At 57.0% G+C, this 17,008-nt stretch overlaps 1 protein-coding gene across 3 annotated transcripts in view; it reads left to right on the top strand.

The window, feature by feature from the left end:
- Positions 1–17,008, top strand: part of INPP5A (inositol polyphosphate-5-phosphatase A) — a 179,988-nt gene that overhangs the window by 111,740 nt on the left and 51,240 nt on the right. For all 3 annotated transcript variants that reach the window (XM_019644118.1, XM_019644116.1, XM_019644117.1), the window contains 4 exons: positions 582–645; positions 8,337–8,440; positions 13,326–13,378; positions 14,668–14,787. In XM_019644118.1, the coding sequence (XP_019499663.1) occupies positions 582–645; positions 8,337–8,440; positions 13,326–13,378; positions 14,668–14,787 (341 nt within the window). The remainder of the gene's footprint in view (positions 1–581; positions 646–8,336; positions 8,441–13,325; positions 13,379–14,667; positions 14,788–17,008) is intronic.

The following is a 17,008-nucleotide window of genomic DNA, read 5'->3' as shown; positions in this document are numbered from 1 at the left end:
CACACATACACGTGCATCTAGCAGCCTGGTCCCTGCAGGTCTGCCTTTTCCTGAGTGGAGACAGCAGGATCGCCCCCGGCACCCAGAATAGCTCCCGGCACCTGGCTGCCGCCCTGGTGCTGTCCAGTTGGTGGTGGGCAGGCCGCTGGCCCCGAGGAAGGGGTGCTGCAGCTCCCTGCTGAGGTTGAGGTGGTGGCCGGGGGCCGGGCAGGAAGCAGCCGGTGTCCGTGCAGCCTGTGGGAGCCTCAGGCGGGCAGGGCCAGAGCCAGCGTGTGGCTGTGACAGAGCCGTGTCCCAGTGCTCGGGGGCAGTGCCTCTCGGCTGAGCCCTCACCCGCTGGGCCCGCTCACAGCCGGCCTCCCGGCAGAAGTGAGATGGTGCTCCGTGGTGCCTGAGGAGAAGCTGGCGGGCAGTGGCCCCTCGTGTCTGCTGTCCGTAGGTGTAGGCCATCGTGGTTAACATTTCAGCTTGCAGTGACCGTGACTAAGTTACAACGAGCAGCTTTTTCCTCTCTGCTCACGGCTGCCTTAGGAAACTTCCGGGCCATATCTCACCTGGTTTCTTCTCCTTTTGCTCTGCAGGCACTAGGAAGCTTTTATTTCCTGCACGAATCCTTAAAAAACATCTACCAGTTTGACTTCAAAGGTAAGACTCCATGCTGTCAGCTGCCCAGGAATCTTTCTGGGGTTTCCTGTCTTGGTGGACTCCCCACTCACTGCCCAGTGGTCCGGGTCCCTCTGGTCTCTCCTGCCAGTGTCCCTGTGAGAGGACTGGCGGGTCTGGGCTTGGGTCACTTGCTGCAAGTCCCTAACCAGGGACCTCGTACGGAAACCTGGCTTTCTGGCTTCCCTGAAATTGGGACAGCTGCCCACCCTGGAACGGCCCCCCGCCATCTCTCCCTGCGCCCCACCTCACTGCCCCCCTGCTCCCGGGGTTCAGGCAGGTGACTCTGGCTATCTTAGAGCTAAGAGGAGAATGAAATGTTTTGTATCTGTGTCCCTGGCAAATGTTAAAAAATGAAAACAATGAGAAGATGGCATATTCAAACAAGAGAAAGGACTGGGCAAGAGCATGTTTGTGGAGGGCGTTGTCTCGTGTCCGCCGGGTGAGCCCCGTGTGCCTGTGTTGAGATTCGCCTGAGATGCTCCCAAAGATGCAGCCCGTGTCTGCATCTCAGGGCGCTCGCGTCTGATGGGTTTCCAGTGGGGCGTTTGTGCAGTTAACTTCCCGGGTTGCTGCCTTTTCACGCTCTAGGTAACTTCTTCTGGACTCCGCTTAGGCTGCTGAGCCAGATCGCATTAATTTGAAATGTCATTAAACTTGTAATAACTGTGCAGAGCGACTAATTATGTCAGTGTGCTCAGATGCATTACTCGCGCACTTGGGAGGCCGAGCGCCTCTTACGAAATTGAGAAGCAGAGTCTTGTCTAAATCGCTTGAGTAGCGATTTCATCAGCTCTGAGAACAGGACGCCCGCCAGCAGGGTGATTTTTCACCGGCCCCATTTTATGAGGATTCTTTACACGCTTTTAAACACAAGCACCTGAGTTTCCACCCAGGAGCTTGGCGAGAGACGGGAGGCAGGGCCGCTCTTCCCACGACCTTACTAGACGTCAGGCGTCGTTGTGTCATGTGTCCAGCAGCTGAGCTGCGAGCGGAGGGGACATTCAGACAGCACGTGGCAGCTGGGGCTGGAGGTGGGGCAGGCGTCATGAAGCCTGCGCCATATACTTCCACACGTGCCGCTGTTGAACTTGGCCTTCCTTTAAGGACCACCTGCAGACATACTTGTCACTGAATCAGATCCTGCATAGGTGCCCGATGGGCCTCGAGTCACTTAAAACCGTGTGTTAGAGGGACTGTGTTAAAACCCAGGGGCCTCCCGGTGTCAGTGACAAGACTGTGATGGTGACAGGCAGTGGATGCCCCGAGCAGTCATGCACGTGAGGAGCACGCGTCAATATGGAGGACGCTCACAGTGACCCACGCAGCAGGCGTCACTCCGCGGCGGGGTGCGGGGAGCAGCGTGTGGGGCCAACCGATGTCTGCGGGGGGGGGGGCTGCCTGCTCCCTGCTGTGCAGGCCCTACTCCCCTATCTCACTCTAATGCCTTGAATTGAATTATACCAAAAGTCATCCAGAATTTATGAAAAGTTTGAATAAACTTTTAGGAAAAACTAGCCTGAATCTTAACAAATAAGTACCTAGCTAGAAATTTCAGGACACCCAGATGAAAAGGGATGAAAGTGGCTTTTCGTTTCTAGTCCAACACGTAAAGAGCTTGGAAGTCGTCGCTCCCATCCTCATGACAAGAAAAAAGCCAAACAAGCTGAAATTAGACAACTCTTCTTAGATCCCTTGGGGCAGCGGGGTCACAGGACAAACCACTGCCCCCAAAGCTGCAGAGATGGGCAGGCCGCCCCGGAGACCCAGAGCTCACCGGTTGCAGCCACACTGGTCAGAACGCCAGAGAGCGCTTGCCCCGGTGCTGGGGGCGAAGTGTGGGCTGGATTGAGACAGAGAAATGCCTGAGGACCCAGCCTTGGGGGGCCCCATGCTTTGGTGAGTTTTACCAGGAGCCCCATCCTGCTCTCATGGTGATGATCAGAGGAACCCCCCTCCCCGCCCCCTGCTTCTGTCAGGACGGGGAAGGTGCTGATCTGAAATATGCCCAGACCACCTGTTCTTCCTAGAAGACCTGCCCTCACCGGAAATCATTTCACCAGGGCCCAAGCCACCGTGGTCTTACCAGAGCCTGACCAGCGCCGGCCCCTCTGCCTTCCTGCCCACCCGAGGTGGGGCGGTGCTGAGAAGCACGTGGTGGGGACATGCTGATAGAAATACTGAGAGCTAACCACTGACGATAGAACGTTTCCCTCCCCGTCATCACAGCAAGATCCCATGATGGAAAGTCCCACAAAGGTCAGACTTTGTCTAAGAAGGAGTCACAGGAATCCCATGACAGCAGAGGGGACAGGAACAGAACACTGGAGGATATTTTAGCCTCTTACCTTATAAGAAACACAGCCCAGCTGCTTGCCAGAGAAACATCAGCCTCATACGAAAGGCTTGTCTGCCGCAGTTCCTTCAACCTAATCATTCATGTGCTGCTTTCAACGGGAAACTACAAGGCATGCTAACAGGTAAAACACACTCTGAAGAGAAAACGTGCATAAGACTTGGGTATGGCATAGAGCTGGAATTATCGGACTGGGGTTCAGAAATCACTATGATGAATATGCTAAGGGCTCTAATGGAAAAAGTGGGCAACGTGCAAGAACAGATGGGCCACATAAGAGGAAAGATAGAAATCTAAGAAGAATTAAAAGGAAAAGCTGGAAATCAAAGGCACTGTGACAGGGATGCAGGACACCTTGATGGGCCCTTCACACTGGACATTGCTGAGGAAAGAATCAGTGAACTAGAAGACATGTTATTAAAACTTTCCTAACTGAAAAAGTGAAGACAAAAAACAAAATAAACAAACAAAAAAAACCAGGACAAATGTTAACAACTGTGGGGCAACTACGATAGGTGCAGCGTATGTGTAATGGGGACACCCGTAAGAAGAGGGAGGGGAACAGAAGAAGCGCTGGAAGCAACAGTGGCCAACAGTTTTCCAAAATTAACGATGGACACAAAGCCACAGACCCTGAAAGCTTAGAGAGCATCAAACAGGAAAATACCAGGAAATCTACACTTAACCGCATCATATCCAAAATGCAGAAAACCAAAGATGAAGAGAATGTCCTGAAAGAAGTCGGGGAGGGGTGGGCGGGAACGCCAGACCCATAAAGGAACCGGGTGAGAGTTACATTCGACTTCTCTCCAGAAACCATGCGAGCAAAGAGGGTGGTGTGAAATGTTTAAGCTGCTGAAAGCACCCTCCAACCTAGAAGTCTGTATCCAGCAAAATTGTCCTTCAAAGTAAAGGAGAAATAAAGACTTTCTCAGACAAACCGACACTGAGGGAGTGCCGTGCAAGAAATGTTAAAAGGAGCTCTTTGGCGGAAGGAAAATGATACAGGTCAGAAACTTGGATATACGTAAAGAAAGTGTTAGAGAAAGAATAAAGTGAAATATTTTATTTTTCTTATTCTTAACTGATCTAACAGATAAGTTTTGTTCAAAGTATTAATAGCAACAATATATTGGGTGACGATAGCTTATGGATGAGTAGAACAAATGACGGAAACGTTATTAGGGTTTGGAGGGAGGAATCAGGGTTTCTCTGTTGAAAGGAACCTGCACTATTTGTGAAGAAATATGGTGTTATTCGAAAATGAACTTGGATTTGTTGTAAGTTTATATTGCAGACTCTTTGGCAACCACTTATATTTTTTAAGTGGAGTATAATTGATATGCTAAATAAGAGAGAAATTAGAATCATATAAAATGCTCAATTAAACCAGAGAAAGCAGAAAAGGAGTAGAAGACCAAAAAAGAAACAAAGAACAAAGGCAATAAGTAGAAAAGGTACAAATACAGAAGGTATTACTCCAGCTACATCAATAAGCACTTGAAATGTGAATGGTCTAAATACACCAATTAAAAAACAGGCTGTCAGTGGTTAAAAAAATAAGACCCAACTATGAGTTGTCTACTGGAAACCTACTTAAAATATATATAGACACATAAAGATAGAAAGTAAAGGGATGGAGAAAGATATACCCTGCCACACTGGGGAAGAGAACGCAGGGGTGGCTATATCAATGCCAGACACAGCGGAATCCAGATCCGGGGAAATTATCGGGAATAAATGGGGCATTACCTAGTGACAGAGGTCAGTTCTCCGAGAAGACATAACAATCCTTAATGTATACGCACCTAACAACAGAGCATCAAAATGCGTGAGGCGAGAACTGCTAGAGCCGCGGGGAGGGGCAGGTGACACCACGGTGAGAGCCGGACTCGCACACCTGCCTCAGAGACGGACAGACCCCGCGGCCAGGGAAGCAGCGGAACTCAAGGGCTCAGCAGCACCATCGGCCGCCTGGAGTGATGGACATTTATAGAATAATCCATTCAGCAGCAGCAGAGTGCATTCTTCTCAGGCAACATGGTGCATTCACCGAGACAGACCACATTCTGGGCCGTAAAACACACCTCAACACAGTTAAAAAAATAGAAATCATACAAAGTGTACTTTCAGACTACAGTGGAATTAAGCTAGAAATCAGTAACAGAAATGTAACTGGAAAAATCCCCAAATACTTGGGATATTAAACAACACACTTCTAAATAATACATGAGTCAGGGAAGAAGTGTCAAGAGGAGTTTAAAAAATATTTTGAACTAAATAAAGATGAAAGTACAACTTATCAAAAATTTTAGGATGTAGTGAAAGCAGTGTATTTGTAACAGCAAACACATGTATTAGAAAAAAGTAAGATATAAACTCAATAATCTAAGCTTCCACCTTAAGAAACTAGAAAAAGAGCCATTTAAATAAATCTAAAGTAAGCATAAGAAATAATAAAAACTGGAGCATAAATCAATGAAATTGAAAAGAGAAGCTCAATAGAGAAAATTAACAAAACCAGAACTTGGTTCTTGAAAAGATCGATAAAATTGATAAAGCTTTAGCCAGGCTCACCAAGAAAAAAAGAAGACGAATTACTGATATTAGAAATGAAAGAGGAGCCACCACCACTGATCCTTTGGACCTTGAAGGGATATTAAAGGAATATTATGAACAAATCTGTGCCTATCAATTTGATAACTTGGACCAATTCCTTCAAAGACACAATCTACAAAACCTCATCCAGGAGGACTATTAAAGAAATGGAATGAATAATTAGAAACCTTCTAAAAAAGAAAACATCGGGCCCAGATGGTTTCACTGGTAAATTTTACCAAACATTTAAGGGAGATATTATACCAATTCTCTCTAATCTCTTAGAAGACAGAAGCAGCGGGAACGCTCCCTGGGTCGTCCTGTCTGTCACCAGTAGACAGTCAAAGCGCCTGACAAAACCCAACACCCACTCGTGATAAAAACTCTCAGCAAATCAGTAATAGAGGGGAACTTCCTCACCTTGATAAAGAAAGCTACGAATACCTAAGACTTAACAGTGAGAAACTCGACGCTTTTGCCCCAGATCAGTGATAAGGTGAAGCCGTCCACTCTCATCACATCTCTCTAACATCGCAGTGGAAATCTTGGCTAATGCAGTAAGACAAGAAAATGAAATAAAAGGCTTATTTTTTGTAATCATAAAACTGCTCAAAAAATAAAGCCTATTTTTTTAAACAGGGAACAAAGGCCTCTCGCACCCTCACACCTTCCCAATCTTTCTCTTTCCTCGGAAGTGACAGGGGTTTTCATCTTGAGCAAAATTGCCTCCCTGTAGCCCCGCCCCCCCAGTTCTGCGTTTATGTAAAACACTGCTGACCCTCGGTGCTCGGCATGGCTGTTCCCGGTAATGCATCTGCCCACACCCAGTGCATTGAGGACTGGAGCGCCTGTCCCGGGTGCCTGTCCCAGGGATGTCTGTCCTGTGGTGTCCATCCTGTGTGTGTCCATCCTGTGTCCATATCTGGTTCCCATGTCTGTGTCCCGTGCCATGTTCTCAGTGCTCCCAAGGGTCGGAGCCATGGAAGGGGGTTGGGGTGAGGCAGGCCGGGAGCCCACACTGCAAGCTGAAGCCCGTGAGAACTCCACGGTGCCGGTGGGGCCCTGTCCTCCTCAGGGCGTTTGTCCCCGCGTCTGGGTCAGGTCATCTGCCTGCCTCATGCGGAGAGCATGCCGTGCCTGTGACGGGGCAGGCCTCTCGTCTACCGCCCCCACGTGACGCCGGCAGAGAGGGTGACATTTGATGGGTGATGTCCTGCAGACATGTGGGTGGTCACGGCAGGAGCTTCCTGTGATCAGACACACTTCTGTGCTGTTTCTAGTCACAAATGGTGTTCTGCACGGAATCAGCCTTGTGGGGGTCACATGTTTATGTACAGAAGCCTGGGGTCCCGCCCCTGGGGCACCCGCCTCCCAGACAGTGGGTCCGTCTCCCTCTGATGGGCCTTCAGAAGTGACGGCATTTGGTAAGGGGATCTCGGGGAACCAGCTTCAGAACCAGACGCAGTGAGGTCATCTCAGTGGATCGTCTCCGTGTTTGGAAACAAGATCAGAAAACAGTGGGCGCAGTGTGCCCACAACTCTGTACCCGAGGAATAGCTCCATCTCACATGCTCTGTTCCATGTTCCCTAAGTCACCAAAAGGCTCGTCCAGGTCACCGCCTGGGGCTCCATGCTCAGCCTCTCTAAGTCCCCCCCCCCCAGTGCTTTTTGTGCCTGGGGTGCGCCCTCTACCAAACGCATGGTGCAGGGGCCGGCAGCCTGTCCCAAGACCCTGCGTCCCCGTCTCACACCATAGGTCCCAGGGTGGACGGCACTCCAAAAGCTACAGATTTGAGCTGCTCAGGGGACACAGAGCATGACCCCCTCAGAAACTCCGACCGCACAACTTGTCGTTTGTTGGTCCCCAGGAACATCACCCCTGTGTCAGGCACTCGTGGCCCAGGAGCAGGGGGACATGTGACGCGGGGCTGGCAGCTGGTGGGAACAGGTCCAGCGGCCGTCCGGGCCGGGGACTCCCTGTGGCGGTCTTGGCAGTCCCGCGTGCTGCCCGAGCTCCCGATGTGGCGTCTTGTGGGGAGGCCGGCCGCCCCCACTGACCTGGGCCCCCTAGGAGTTTGAGGAATGGACACATACATTTGTTTACCAGACCCCACCGTGGCGTGGGGATTCCACCTGTGGGGAGAACCAGTCCCAGGCGCAGGCATTAGAAAAGCCAGACCAGCCCTGTGTGCTGGGGGGGCGGGGTGTCAGCCCAGTGACAGGGAGGCAGTCCAGCCGCTCTGCGTCCACGAGCTGCACCCGGTGAGGTGCCGGGCCGGTGGCTGGGGAGCGCTGGTCGGGAGCGCCCCTCTGTCTGCGTCTCACATGAGAAGTCTTTGGACATGAGTGATGTTGGCTGGATGCATGGAGGAATCAATGTATTAAATAAATCCGTATTAAGGCGTGAGTGAATGGAATTCCACAGCCATCTTAAATATATTCACGTTTTAACAGAAGATGCCAATTAGCCCCCGTAAATCTACCGGCTGGGAGCCGTTAGGGGATAATGAAGCCCAGTGTCACATTCCGGGAGGGGGGGGCGGCAATTTACGAGCCATAGGCGTCCCCAGGAGCAGATGGCCTGCCTGGGCCCTCCTCCTGGGGGCCTGCCTGGGTCCCCACAGGCCGCGTTGGTGGGACACGGGACCCCACGCGGCGCTTGCTGGTGGGGTGAGGCGTTGCGATGAGGCGACTTACGTCATTCCCCGCTCTTTTCCAGCTAAGAAGTATAAAAAGGTGGCTGGCAAAGAGATCTACTCGGACACGCTGGAGAGCACGCCCACGCTGGAGAAGGCCAAGTTCCCGCAGGACTACTTCCCCGAGGTGGGTCGCCGCCGGCCCCTCCTGCAGGAGGCGCAGCTCCTTTTCAGGGCGATCATGTGGGAAGTGAGGCTCAGGAGCGCAGCCTTCGCATTTGCGTAGGGACCACATGGGGCTGCCGTGATGCTCGTGTGCTCTTTCCAGGAGGTTCTAAAATGTGCGCGGTTCACCTGGGTCTGGGTCGTCTTAGGTAAGGGCCGAATGCTCCGTGTTTATTGTTACCTCAATCAGTAAATTTATGTACATTTTCTAACTATTATTTCCAGGCAAAGGAACCGTCCCCAAAGGTGCAGGAAAATAATTGTCAGCTCCCTTTGGGGTGCGCTGGGGCCTCCCGGCAAACCTCAGTGTGAGTGGGTCGATCTGGCCAGTGACACTCCGCGGCCCACTCAGGCCGTGTGCAGGGGCCTGACCCAGGGGGCAGCTTCCTGTCCCCCAAGTGCGGTGATGGGCCCTCTGGCCCGTTCACAGGTGAAGCCCTGCAGGGTGCGGCCAGCGAGAGGCTCAGCTGAGAGCCGGAGCCTGGGTGCCCCCACGGTGTCCCCGCAGTGGCGGCTGCTCCCTACAGAGTTCAGGAATTAGGGAAAGTGTGGGGCTATTAACCACCCAGCCCCGGGACACCATCAGAAAAGGTCACATGTTTCCTTTGGGCTGTAACACGTTTTTGTATAGTTTTGTTGTTTTTATGCTGCCATTACACTGCACACACAATTTTGGATTCTGGAATTGTTTAGCAAACATTATAGCCAGTGCTTTCGGAGTCTCCTGATCCTGTGTGATTCATTGTTGCTCCAGAGTTGGTCACCCTGTCCTTTATGGTCTGGGGAAGTGCGGGCAGATATGACAGTGACACTGAAGCACTTCGGTGGTGAAATGGAGGCAGGGCGCCCGCCTCCCATGATGGGCACGCGCACTCGGAGCTGGCTTCAGCAAGGTCACACACTATCAACTTGCGTTACGGCCCAGCCCAAGTGAAGGGACAGTGGTGCCTCTGTCCCTCCATGAAGGATGGGTGCTCTTGTCACCCTGAGCATGGCTTCCTCATCCATCGTCCAGAGCCAAAGACTCGGTGTCAGGGGCTGGCCTCCCGTCCTGGCTGCACGTGGCTCCCCACTGTCCCGCTCCCCTGAGGTTGGAGGAAGACACCCCAGAATGCTCTGGAAGCTTCCACCGTCAGCCTCCCAGGAGCACAGCTGGTCCAAGTCCTGGGGCGGCTCCTTGAACGTTGGCCATGGTGGCGTCCTGTCCGGAGGATGGGGCCGCAGTTCCCCTGCAGGCGCTGTCCCCCTGAGGTGCCAAATGGTTCTGAGGGGATGACAGCGAGGGTCCACCTCCCTGCCCTGGGTCCACGCCCCCAGCCGCACTCGGCAGACCTGGCCCCAGGGTGACCGCACTGCCACGTCCACAGGCCACGGGGAGCCCTTGTCTGGAAGGAATGGGCCTTGCGGTGTCTCTGGGTGGACCCCAATCTGTGGACTGGAGAGCAGCCTGTTGCTGGGATGAGGTGACCGCCATACTCGGGTGGCCGTGTCGCTCTCTTTGACGTGATGCTGCCACGTTAGGGATGGTCTCAGTGTCCGTCCTTTTGGTCTCGTGACGCGAGGGAGGCTCTGCAAGTGAAGTCACAGTGCTTCCGGTGTGAGCCGAGCCGTCCCCCCGTCCTGGTGAGGGACTGAAGGGGAGCTCGTTTGAACTCAGCAACACCTCTAGGTCCTGTGCATCACGCTGTGTTTTCCAGGTTGCCGAGCCCTGCAAAGCGTCTTCACCATCAGGGTCAGCAGGGACACTGGGTGCCATGTCTGCGAGACCGGTGCCCGGAGGCCAGTCCTTGAGCTTTATTTGAACACATGTTGGGCGGGAATTAGTTTAAGACGGATCTTCTTCTTTTATTGCCGTCACTTAAGGCTAATGTAAGTGTAATTACCATCGTGGAGGCCATTCTGGATAATTACAGCCAGTGCGCAGAAAACTAACAAAACTTTCTCTGCTGATTTACGGCTGCTCTTGGCTGGCATGAATTTCAGATGCCGCCTCTGGGAGCAGCACTCCAGGTAATGGGAGACCATTTTTAACACACAGAGTGAGCGGTGCAGTCGATCAGGCCGCGGCGTCCCTTCCGTGCGCCCCGCGCTGGGGAGCTGGCATCCCCATGCATCACGGGCGCCCGCCCCGCCTCGTGTGAAAGATGAATTAATTTCACTAATGCTGCAGGGCGGCCTTCGTGGGGTGGCTGTGTGCTGAGAGGCTCCACGCAGCTGCCTTCCTCAGAGCTGATTTATGCCGACTTTTAGTAGATGAAGCCGCCTGGATTCCCAATCCATCTGCTGCCTAAAGGAATCCTATTAACAGGGGTCTGAGCAGAGACTTCATATTGTGGGTGAGCGATGGGGCAGCCCCCCCCCCCGCCGCCCCCTCCCGGGCGTGACGTGGCTTCCATTTCATGGTGATAACCTCTCGCCACCCCAGCCCCTGCTGTCTCCGTCCACCATCGCCCGGCGTCCTCGACAGTGTCAGCAGGTGGCCAGTGGCCAGACAGCGTAGTGCATGGACTGGGCGGGAGCGGTGGGCCGGGCACCAGCCGAGCACGCACTCTGCTCCCGCCGCAGAGGCTCTCGCCCGGAAACTTTTCTGCGCACCCTTCCCGGGCTGCCCGCAGGGGAGGCTGTCAGGCTGGAAAGGAGGCGCGGGGAGGGGGCCACAGCAGAGGCTGCAAGCCGTACTTCCTGACTGAGGGGTAAAATGCACCCCTCCTCCGATGGCCCAAGGAAGGGGTGATGTTGATGTGCACATGAAGGGGAGGGGGCTTCAGGGTCCCTCTCAAATGCAGGAGTACCTGGAGCAGCGCCAAGCGAGGGAGCCGGGACTGTGGCCTTGAGGTGTCCCCACATTCCAGGGTTCGGTCCAGAGTCGGGGGTGCGGAGGGCAGGGCCTCTTCTGGGGAGGTGGGAGCTGGCAGAGGGCTGGCAGTGCTTGGGAACAGCCTCTCAGTGTCACCCGGAGGGGAGGGGCATCCCACAGCTGTGCAGGGGCGCCACACGGGAGGGGGCAGTGGCCTGGGATGGAAGGTAAGTTGCTGGCTCTGCAGGAGGGTCCAGGGGCAGGCCTGGCAGACCAGGTGCATGTCAGACCCCTCCCCTTACCGAGCAAGGTGTCTGTCCTTCTGTCCCAGGAAGATGTCCCTGCCTCCTGCTTGGGCACTAGGGGAGGTGGGCCTTGCCTGAGAGCCCCAGCGACCTCGGCTGGAGTCCGGTTGCCCCCTCGCCTGCTCTGTGCCCTAGAGCAAGTTCTTAACCTCCGCGCCTCGGTTTCCTGGTGCTGACGCCGCCCGTGGGCCGATGGGAGGATTGGCTGTGTCAGTGCCGGGCCCGCCAGACGCCGCGACCCAGGCTGCTGCCCATCAGGCACGCGGACGCTGCGCTCGGTCGGCGCCTGACGCCATCACTGCAGATAACAGGCCTAAACCAGGGTCGCTGGGTGACTCAGAGGCGACCTGAGAAATTCACCTAGAACACAGCCAAGAGACCCCCACTGGGGCTGGTGCTGACCTTCAGGGGGACCTTGAAGGGCGTGCTCTGGGACAAACGGCTGTGAGGGCTGATGGGAGAAACAGGTCCCCGAATGGGACCGGAGCTAAGGGGGTGGGGCCAGGGCAGCCCTCAGGTGCCGGGTTATTTGTGTCACGTCCAGAAGCCCCTCCCCGAGTCCTCCCGACGCCCTGTGGGCCCCTTTCATCCCGCCCTAACTGCTCTCGCGTGGTCACCATGGTCCCCGCGTGCTGGCTCACGTGACACCCGGCCTCGCCTCCCCCCGCTGCCTGGCCCAGGGCTCATCTCCTCACCCTGTGCCCCTGTCCCCACGTGCAGCACCAGAGGGGACAAAACAGATAACACCCTGCCCTGGGGGACCGGACGTTTTCATCCCGCTTCCTCAAGTTTGCCGACAAATGACCTGGGGATCCAGCAAGGTCCCCCAGGGTCTCCTGGGGGTTCCAAGGGGTGCTGGGCAGTCACCCCCTTCTCCCCCCTAACTGCTTAGGCTCTGAGACTACCCTGCTTGGTGCTGCTACTTAAGGTAAAATTAATGAAGATAAAACGGCAGCGTTGGCCCCTCCGTCACACACTTCCAGTGCTCGGCGGCCCCGTGGCCAATGGCTCCTGACAGGGCATCGTGACACAGGCGTTTCCATCATCTCAGCCTGGGCACGAATGGACGAGGCGGCCCTGGCGTTGGGCGAGGCAGGTGCCAGCCCAGTGGGTGTCTGAGCCGCGGCCACCAGCAGCTGTGGAAGGCGCAGTGTGGGTCCCACCCCACAAACCCTGCTCTGGTCCCCTCACGTCCTTCACAAACCAACAAGAGAGAGGATGCGAAACAGGGCGCCTTTCTCCCAGCTTCTGGAACAGAGGTCGTTTGGGGAGGCAGGGGAAATGTCACAGAAATAAATTCTGGGCTTCTTGGGTTGGAAGCCCTCCTGTGGTGCCACCAGTGGACGGGCGTCCTCGGAAGGGGCCTTCCTGCGGGCCACACACCCTTCCTTTCAGCCCTGGGCTTCTTGTCGCTCACCAGCTGTCCAGGATGTCCTTCTGCTCAGGTGTCCCCTGTGCCCTGCCAGGGCATCCGCACTTCCGCCTGAGGGCCCCTTGCCCGTGCCCAGCCCACAGGGGCTGAAGAGAAAGTGGTGGCCGCGCTTGTTTGGACGTTTTCTCTGTGTAGCGAGCGTGGCACGTGCCAGCCTGTGCCCACCAGCTCGGCCTGCACGGCGAGTGGCACCGAGCTCTGGGCAGAGGCCTGCGCTGAGAGATGAGCTGTCTCCTCAGGGCGCTGTGTGAGTGGTCAGTGCCTCTGTCCTGCCTCTTTCAAGCCGCTTACCTGTTACCTGTTTACTTTTCAGTGCAAATGGTCAAGAAAAGGCTTTGTCCGGACAAGATGGAGCATTGCCGACTGGTACGTTGATTGTACTGTCTCCACTTCGTGCCTGTTCACACTTTCCCCTTTTGGGTTTTGCACAAGTGGTGTGTGTCGGACGTCCTATCAAAGGCTACACTGACTTGAAACCCCCACCCCTGCTCTGTGACCCTTTTTTTTCTCGGTGACACCATGTGACATGGAGTATTATCTCCCAGTCCCTGTGAGAGCAGCGTCCAGGCGCTCACAGGCCCCGCCCCCTCCAGTGGGTGTGAGATTCCAGCACCTGGGCCCCTCCGGGCAGCCCTGCAGGGTCCCACTGCGGCTGCGCTCAGGTGTGAGAGGCCCGGCAGCGCGGCCTGCAGGGCGTTTGGGCGCCCACTCATGGTGGGCCACCCTTGGGCCGGCCTTCCTGCAGGCCTGCAGCTCCCAGTGGCACCTGCCCCACCTCTGTGCATGACGGGGACCCTCAGAGGTGACCTGCATCCAAGCACGACCAGTCCAGTGCTGCCCCAGTGAGGTGCGCACTGCGAGGGGTGGGGGGGGTGTCCCCTTAGCTGGGCCTGGGCAAAGGCCGGTCCTCGTGCTGCTGACGGGCTTGTCCAGGCACAGGGTGGGGACCCCACTGGAGCCCGGCAGCACCGCGGGACAAGCACGGCCAGGCCCCGGCCTCAGGACACAGCGGGGGGCCGGCAGCTGCCTCTGGAGCCTGTCCCCCACCTGAGACTGGAGTGTCCCCCTCAGGCTGCCAGAATCAGCCGGAGACTTTCGCCTGGGGGGTCTGGGGGTGGGGGCAGCCAGCCCTGCCTGCTCTACACGGCCCCCCATGGGGCCACTCGGGTCACCAGCACGCTTTCCCTGGAGCTGGGTCCCAGCGAGGGAGGCCCACACAGCCGCACGGTGGGCACCAGGAGGCAGGGCGGTTGGGGTCCTCGGGCGGCTGCAGGAGAGGCCGTCCCATGACCAGCCCCCTCCCACTCTGACACCCCCCCACCCCCCAGGGCTTGGCTGGTAGCTTGAGGAAAGCTTCTGTGATGGTGTCTAAGTCTCCGCCTTTTCAGTTGGCCAGAGGAGCTAACTGCATTTGCGAACATGTTTAGACCACACTCTAGGTCTCGCGTGTCCTCCTCTGAGCAGGTGGCAAGTGCTCTGGCTCAGCCCGGAGCTGCTGAGGAGGGTAGGATCGTGGGCGCAGCGGCTCTGCCACCGGCCACCCTGGGCCCCCGCGCTGGCCTGGCCCCGCGTCCCCTGGGATCCGCACAGGGGGGGCTGCGCCCTGCGACCCTCGACCCTGCCCTTTGTCACCGAGTCCCCTTCTCTGTCCACAGCGCCTTTGACCTGGTGAACATCCACCTCTTCCATGACGCTTCCAACCTGGTTGCCTGGGAGACCAGCCCCTCGGTATACGCTGGGATCCGGCACAAGGCCCTGGGCTACGTGCTCGACCGGTAGGTGCTGGGGGGAGAATGGCCGTCCTTTCAGACACCCGTCCTCTTTGTCTCTTTCGGGTTTCCCAAACCATGAAACTCGCTGCGGCACAAATCGCGATGCCGTCCCAAGGACCCAGCGGTGCCGCAGGTGGCCCGGGTGGGCAGCTGCACTTCCACTGGTGGGACGATAGGAAAAACGTGCCCAGAGCTGAAGCGTCGCAGAATCTAGCGCTTGCATCTCGGCCGTGGGCTCAGACCCGCGTGTCCCTGGGGCTCCGCCAGCCGCGCGCGGACAGCCCCTGGCGTGGCTGTGGGGCTGCCGGGCCCACAGTCTGGTCCTCCGGCGAGGGGCAGGGAGCAGCCCCGGGGTCTTCAGAGCAGGGACGGCCTCATGCCCAGGCTCCCGGCCGTCTTCCCTGTCTCTCGTCACCGTCCACTCCTCGCTCCCTCGTATGGCTGGTTTCCAGGACCCTCTCATCCTGGACCCCGTGGGGCTCTGCATCTGTCGGTGGCAGACTCCTATGACCTTCCATGGGGTCAGAGCTGGAAAAGAAAGGTGACCTGGCACCCGATGGATAGGGTAGGTTTGGTCTTGGGACCAGGGTCCCTCTTGTTTTGAAGACGGGCCTCTTGCTGGAGCTCAGCCTAGAGCCCAAGTCCGTCATCTGCCCAGGCCGCGGCTGAGTCCTCTCCTGGCGTCCCGTGGCCTGGGTGACAGTTGCCATACGCGTAGGCTTGGCACAGCCGTCTTCCCACTTCTGCCTGGCGATCTCAGGTTTCCCCAGGGACACGCCCTGTCCCCTGCCCCTGTGCGAGGACGCCAGGTTGTGTGTCCACGTTAAGCCCTGCGTCACCAGCCAGCCTCTTTCCGTCGCTCCTTCGGGGCCCCGGCATGTCCACCCCTCCCTCCTGCCCCCAGCTGGCCAGGCCGGGCCTGGGACAGACATCAGTTCACCTCGGGGGCCCTGACATCTAGGTCCTTGCCGTGTCCCAGCACCTGCGTCCCTGCTGCCACCTGCCAGGTCCACGCAGAGGAACCGAGTGTGGGACACGGGGTGTGGCTCCTGCACCCCGAGGGCTGGGCCTCAACCCCAAACGCACACATCCGGGGGCTGTGCAGGGGCTTGCGGCCTCCCGGCTGTGGACTGACCCCTGAGGCCATGAGGGGCAGAGTGGGCCTGAGCTCTCTACCCGCCTGCTGAGCTGGGGCCTCGGCACACGGGGGCCTGTGGGGCCCATTGCTTGGTCCCAGCGTGTGACCCATGACAGCCTGTAATGGGGGCTCCCGCCTCCCTGTCCTGGGAGCCTCATCTTTTGGCCGGCTTGTGCTTGAGACCCTTGTCACCTGTTCTCACCCAGCTGGCTCTGGAGTGCCACCAGCCCTCAGGCTCCAGTGTTTTGAGGCCCGAGGGAACCCAAAATGCCACCTGACAGCGCCTGGTGATCTAGGGGTGGTAGAGAGGGTGGTGTGCCATTACATCTAATAATAATCCCATATGAGAAGGATGACACAATGATGACACCCAGTGAATGCTCTGGGCAGCCCTTCTGGGAGGGGGCACCTCCAGCGGCCATGGCTGCCCTCCCTGAGAGCTGCCAGGCTGGGGGATTTCGGGCAGAGCCACCACCCCTGGGACAGCGAGCCTGGGGCCCGGAACAAGCGCTTCATTGGGACCCGCGGCCCCTGCTGTGTGCTGGGTTCTGTGTGGGCAGCAGGGCCTCCCTGGGACCTCCCACGGAGCCCGGGCCTGAGACAGGCCCGTGAGCGTCTGTCTTGGTGACGGTGTCAGGTTGGCAGTGGGGTGTGGCACTGTCCTGCGGCTGTGCGTTCCCAGCAGCCCCTCCTGGCCTCCACGCTGCACAAAGGGCGTTTCTGTAGGAGTGTGAACACCGGCCGCCCTTTCATGGGGCTGCTAACCTTTTGTCAGCCACCAGCAGACTGCATTCTGCTCTGCGCTCGGGAGGACAATGCCACGCTGGCCCTTTGAAAGGACGCTGCCACCAACAGTGCCCCATTCACGCTTTGGGAACCGCTGGGTGCATTGTCTGCAGGCCGCGGAAGCAGCGAGACAGCCAGGAGGCTCCCGAGAGGGGAGCCCGCCTTTCCCGGCTTAATCTCTGCATAAAGCTCCCAGCGCCCTCGGCTCCACCAGCGTGTGGCGTCAGACCTGGGAAAGGTGGCTCATCGGCCTCAGGCCCCATCCGGCTGCTAGGCGCCCCAGGCTCAAATTGAGAGGTG

The sequence above is a fragment of the Hipposideros armiger genome, unplaced genomic scaffold (genome assembly GCF_001890085.2).
Source record: "Hipposideros armiger isolate ML-2016 unplaced genomic scaffold, ASM189008v1 scaffold_85, whole genome shotgun sequence".
NCBI lineage: Eukaryota > Metazoa > Chordata > Mammalia > Chiroptera > Hipposideridae > Hipposideros > Hipposideros armiger.
The sequence above is the reverse complement of the archived record's forward strand: the minus strand, read 5'-3'. Positions and strand labels throughout refer to the sequence as shown.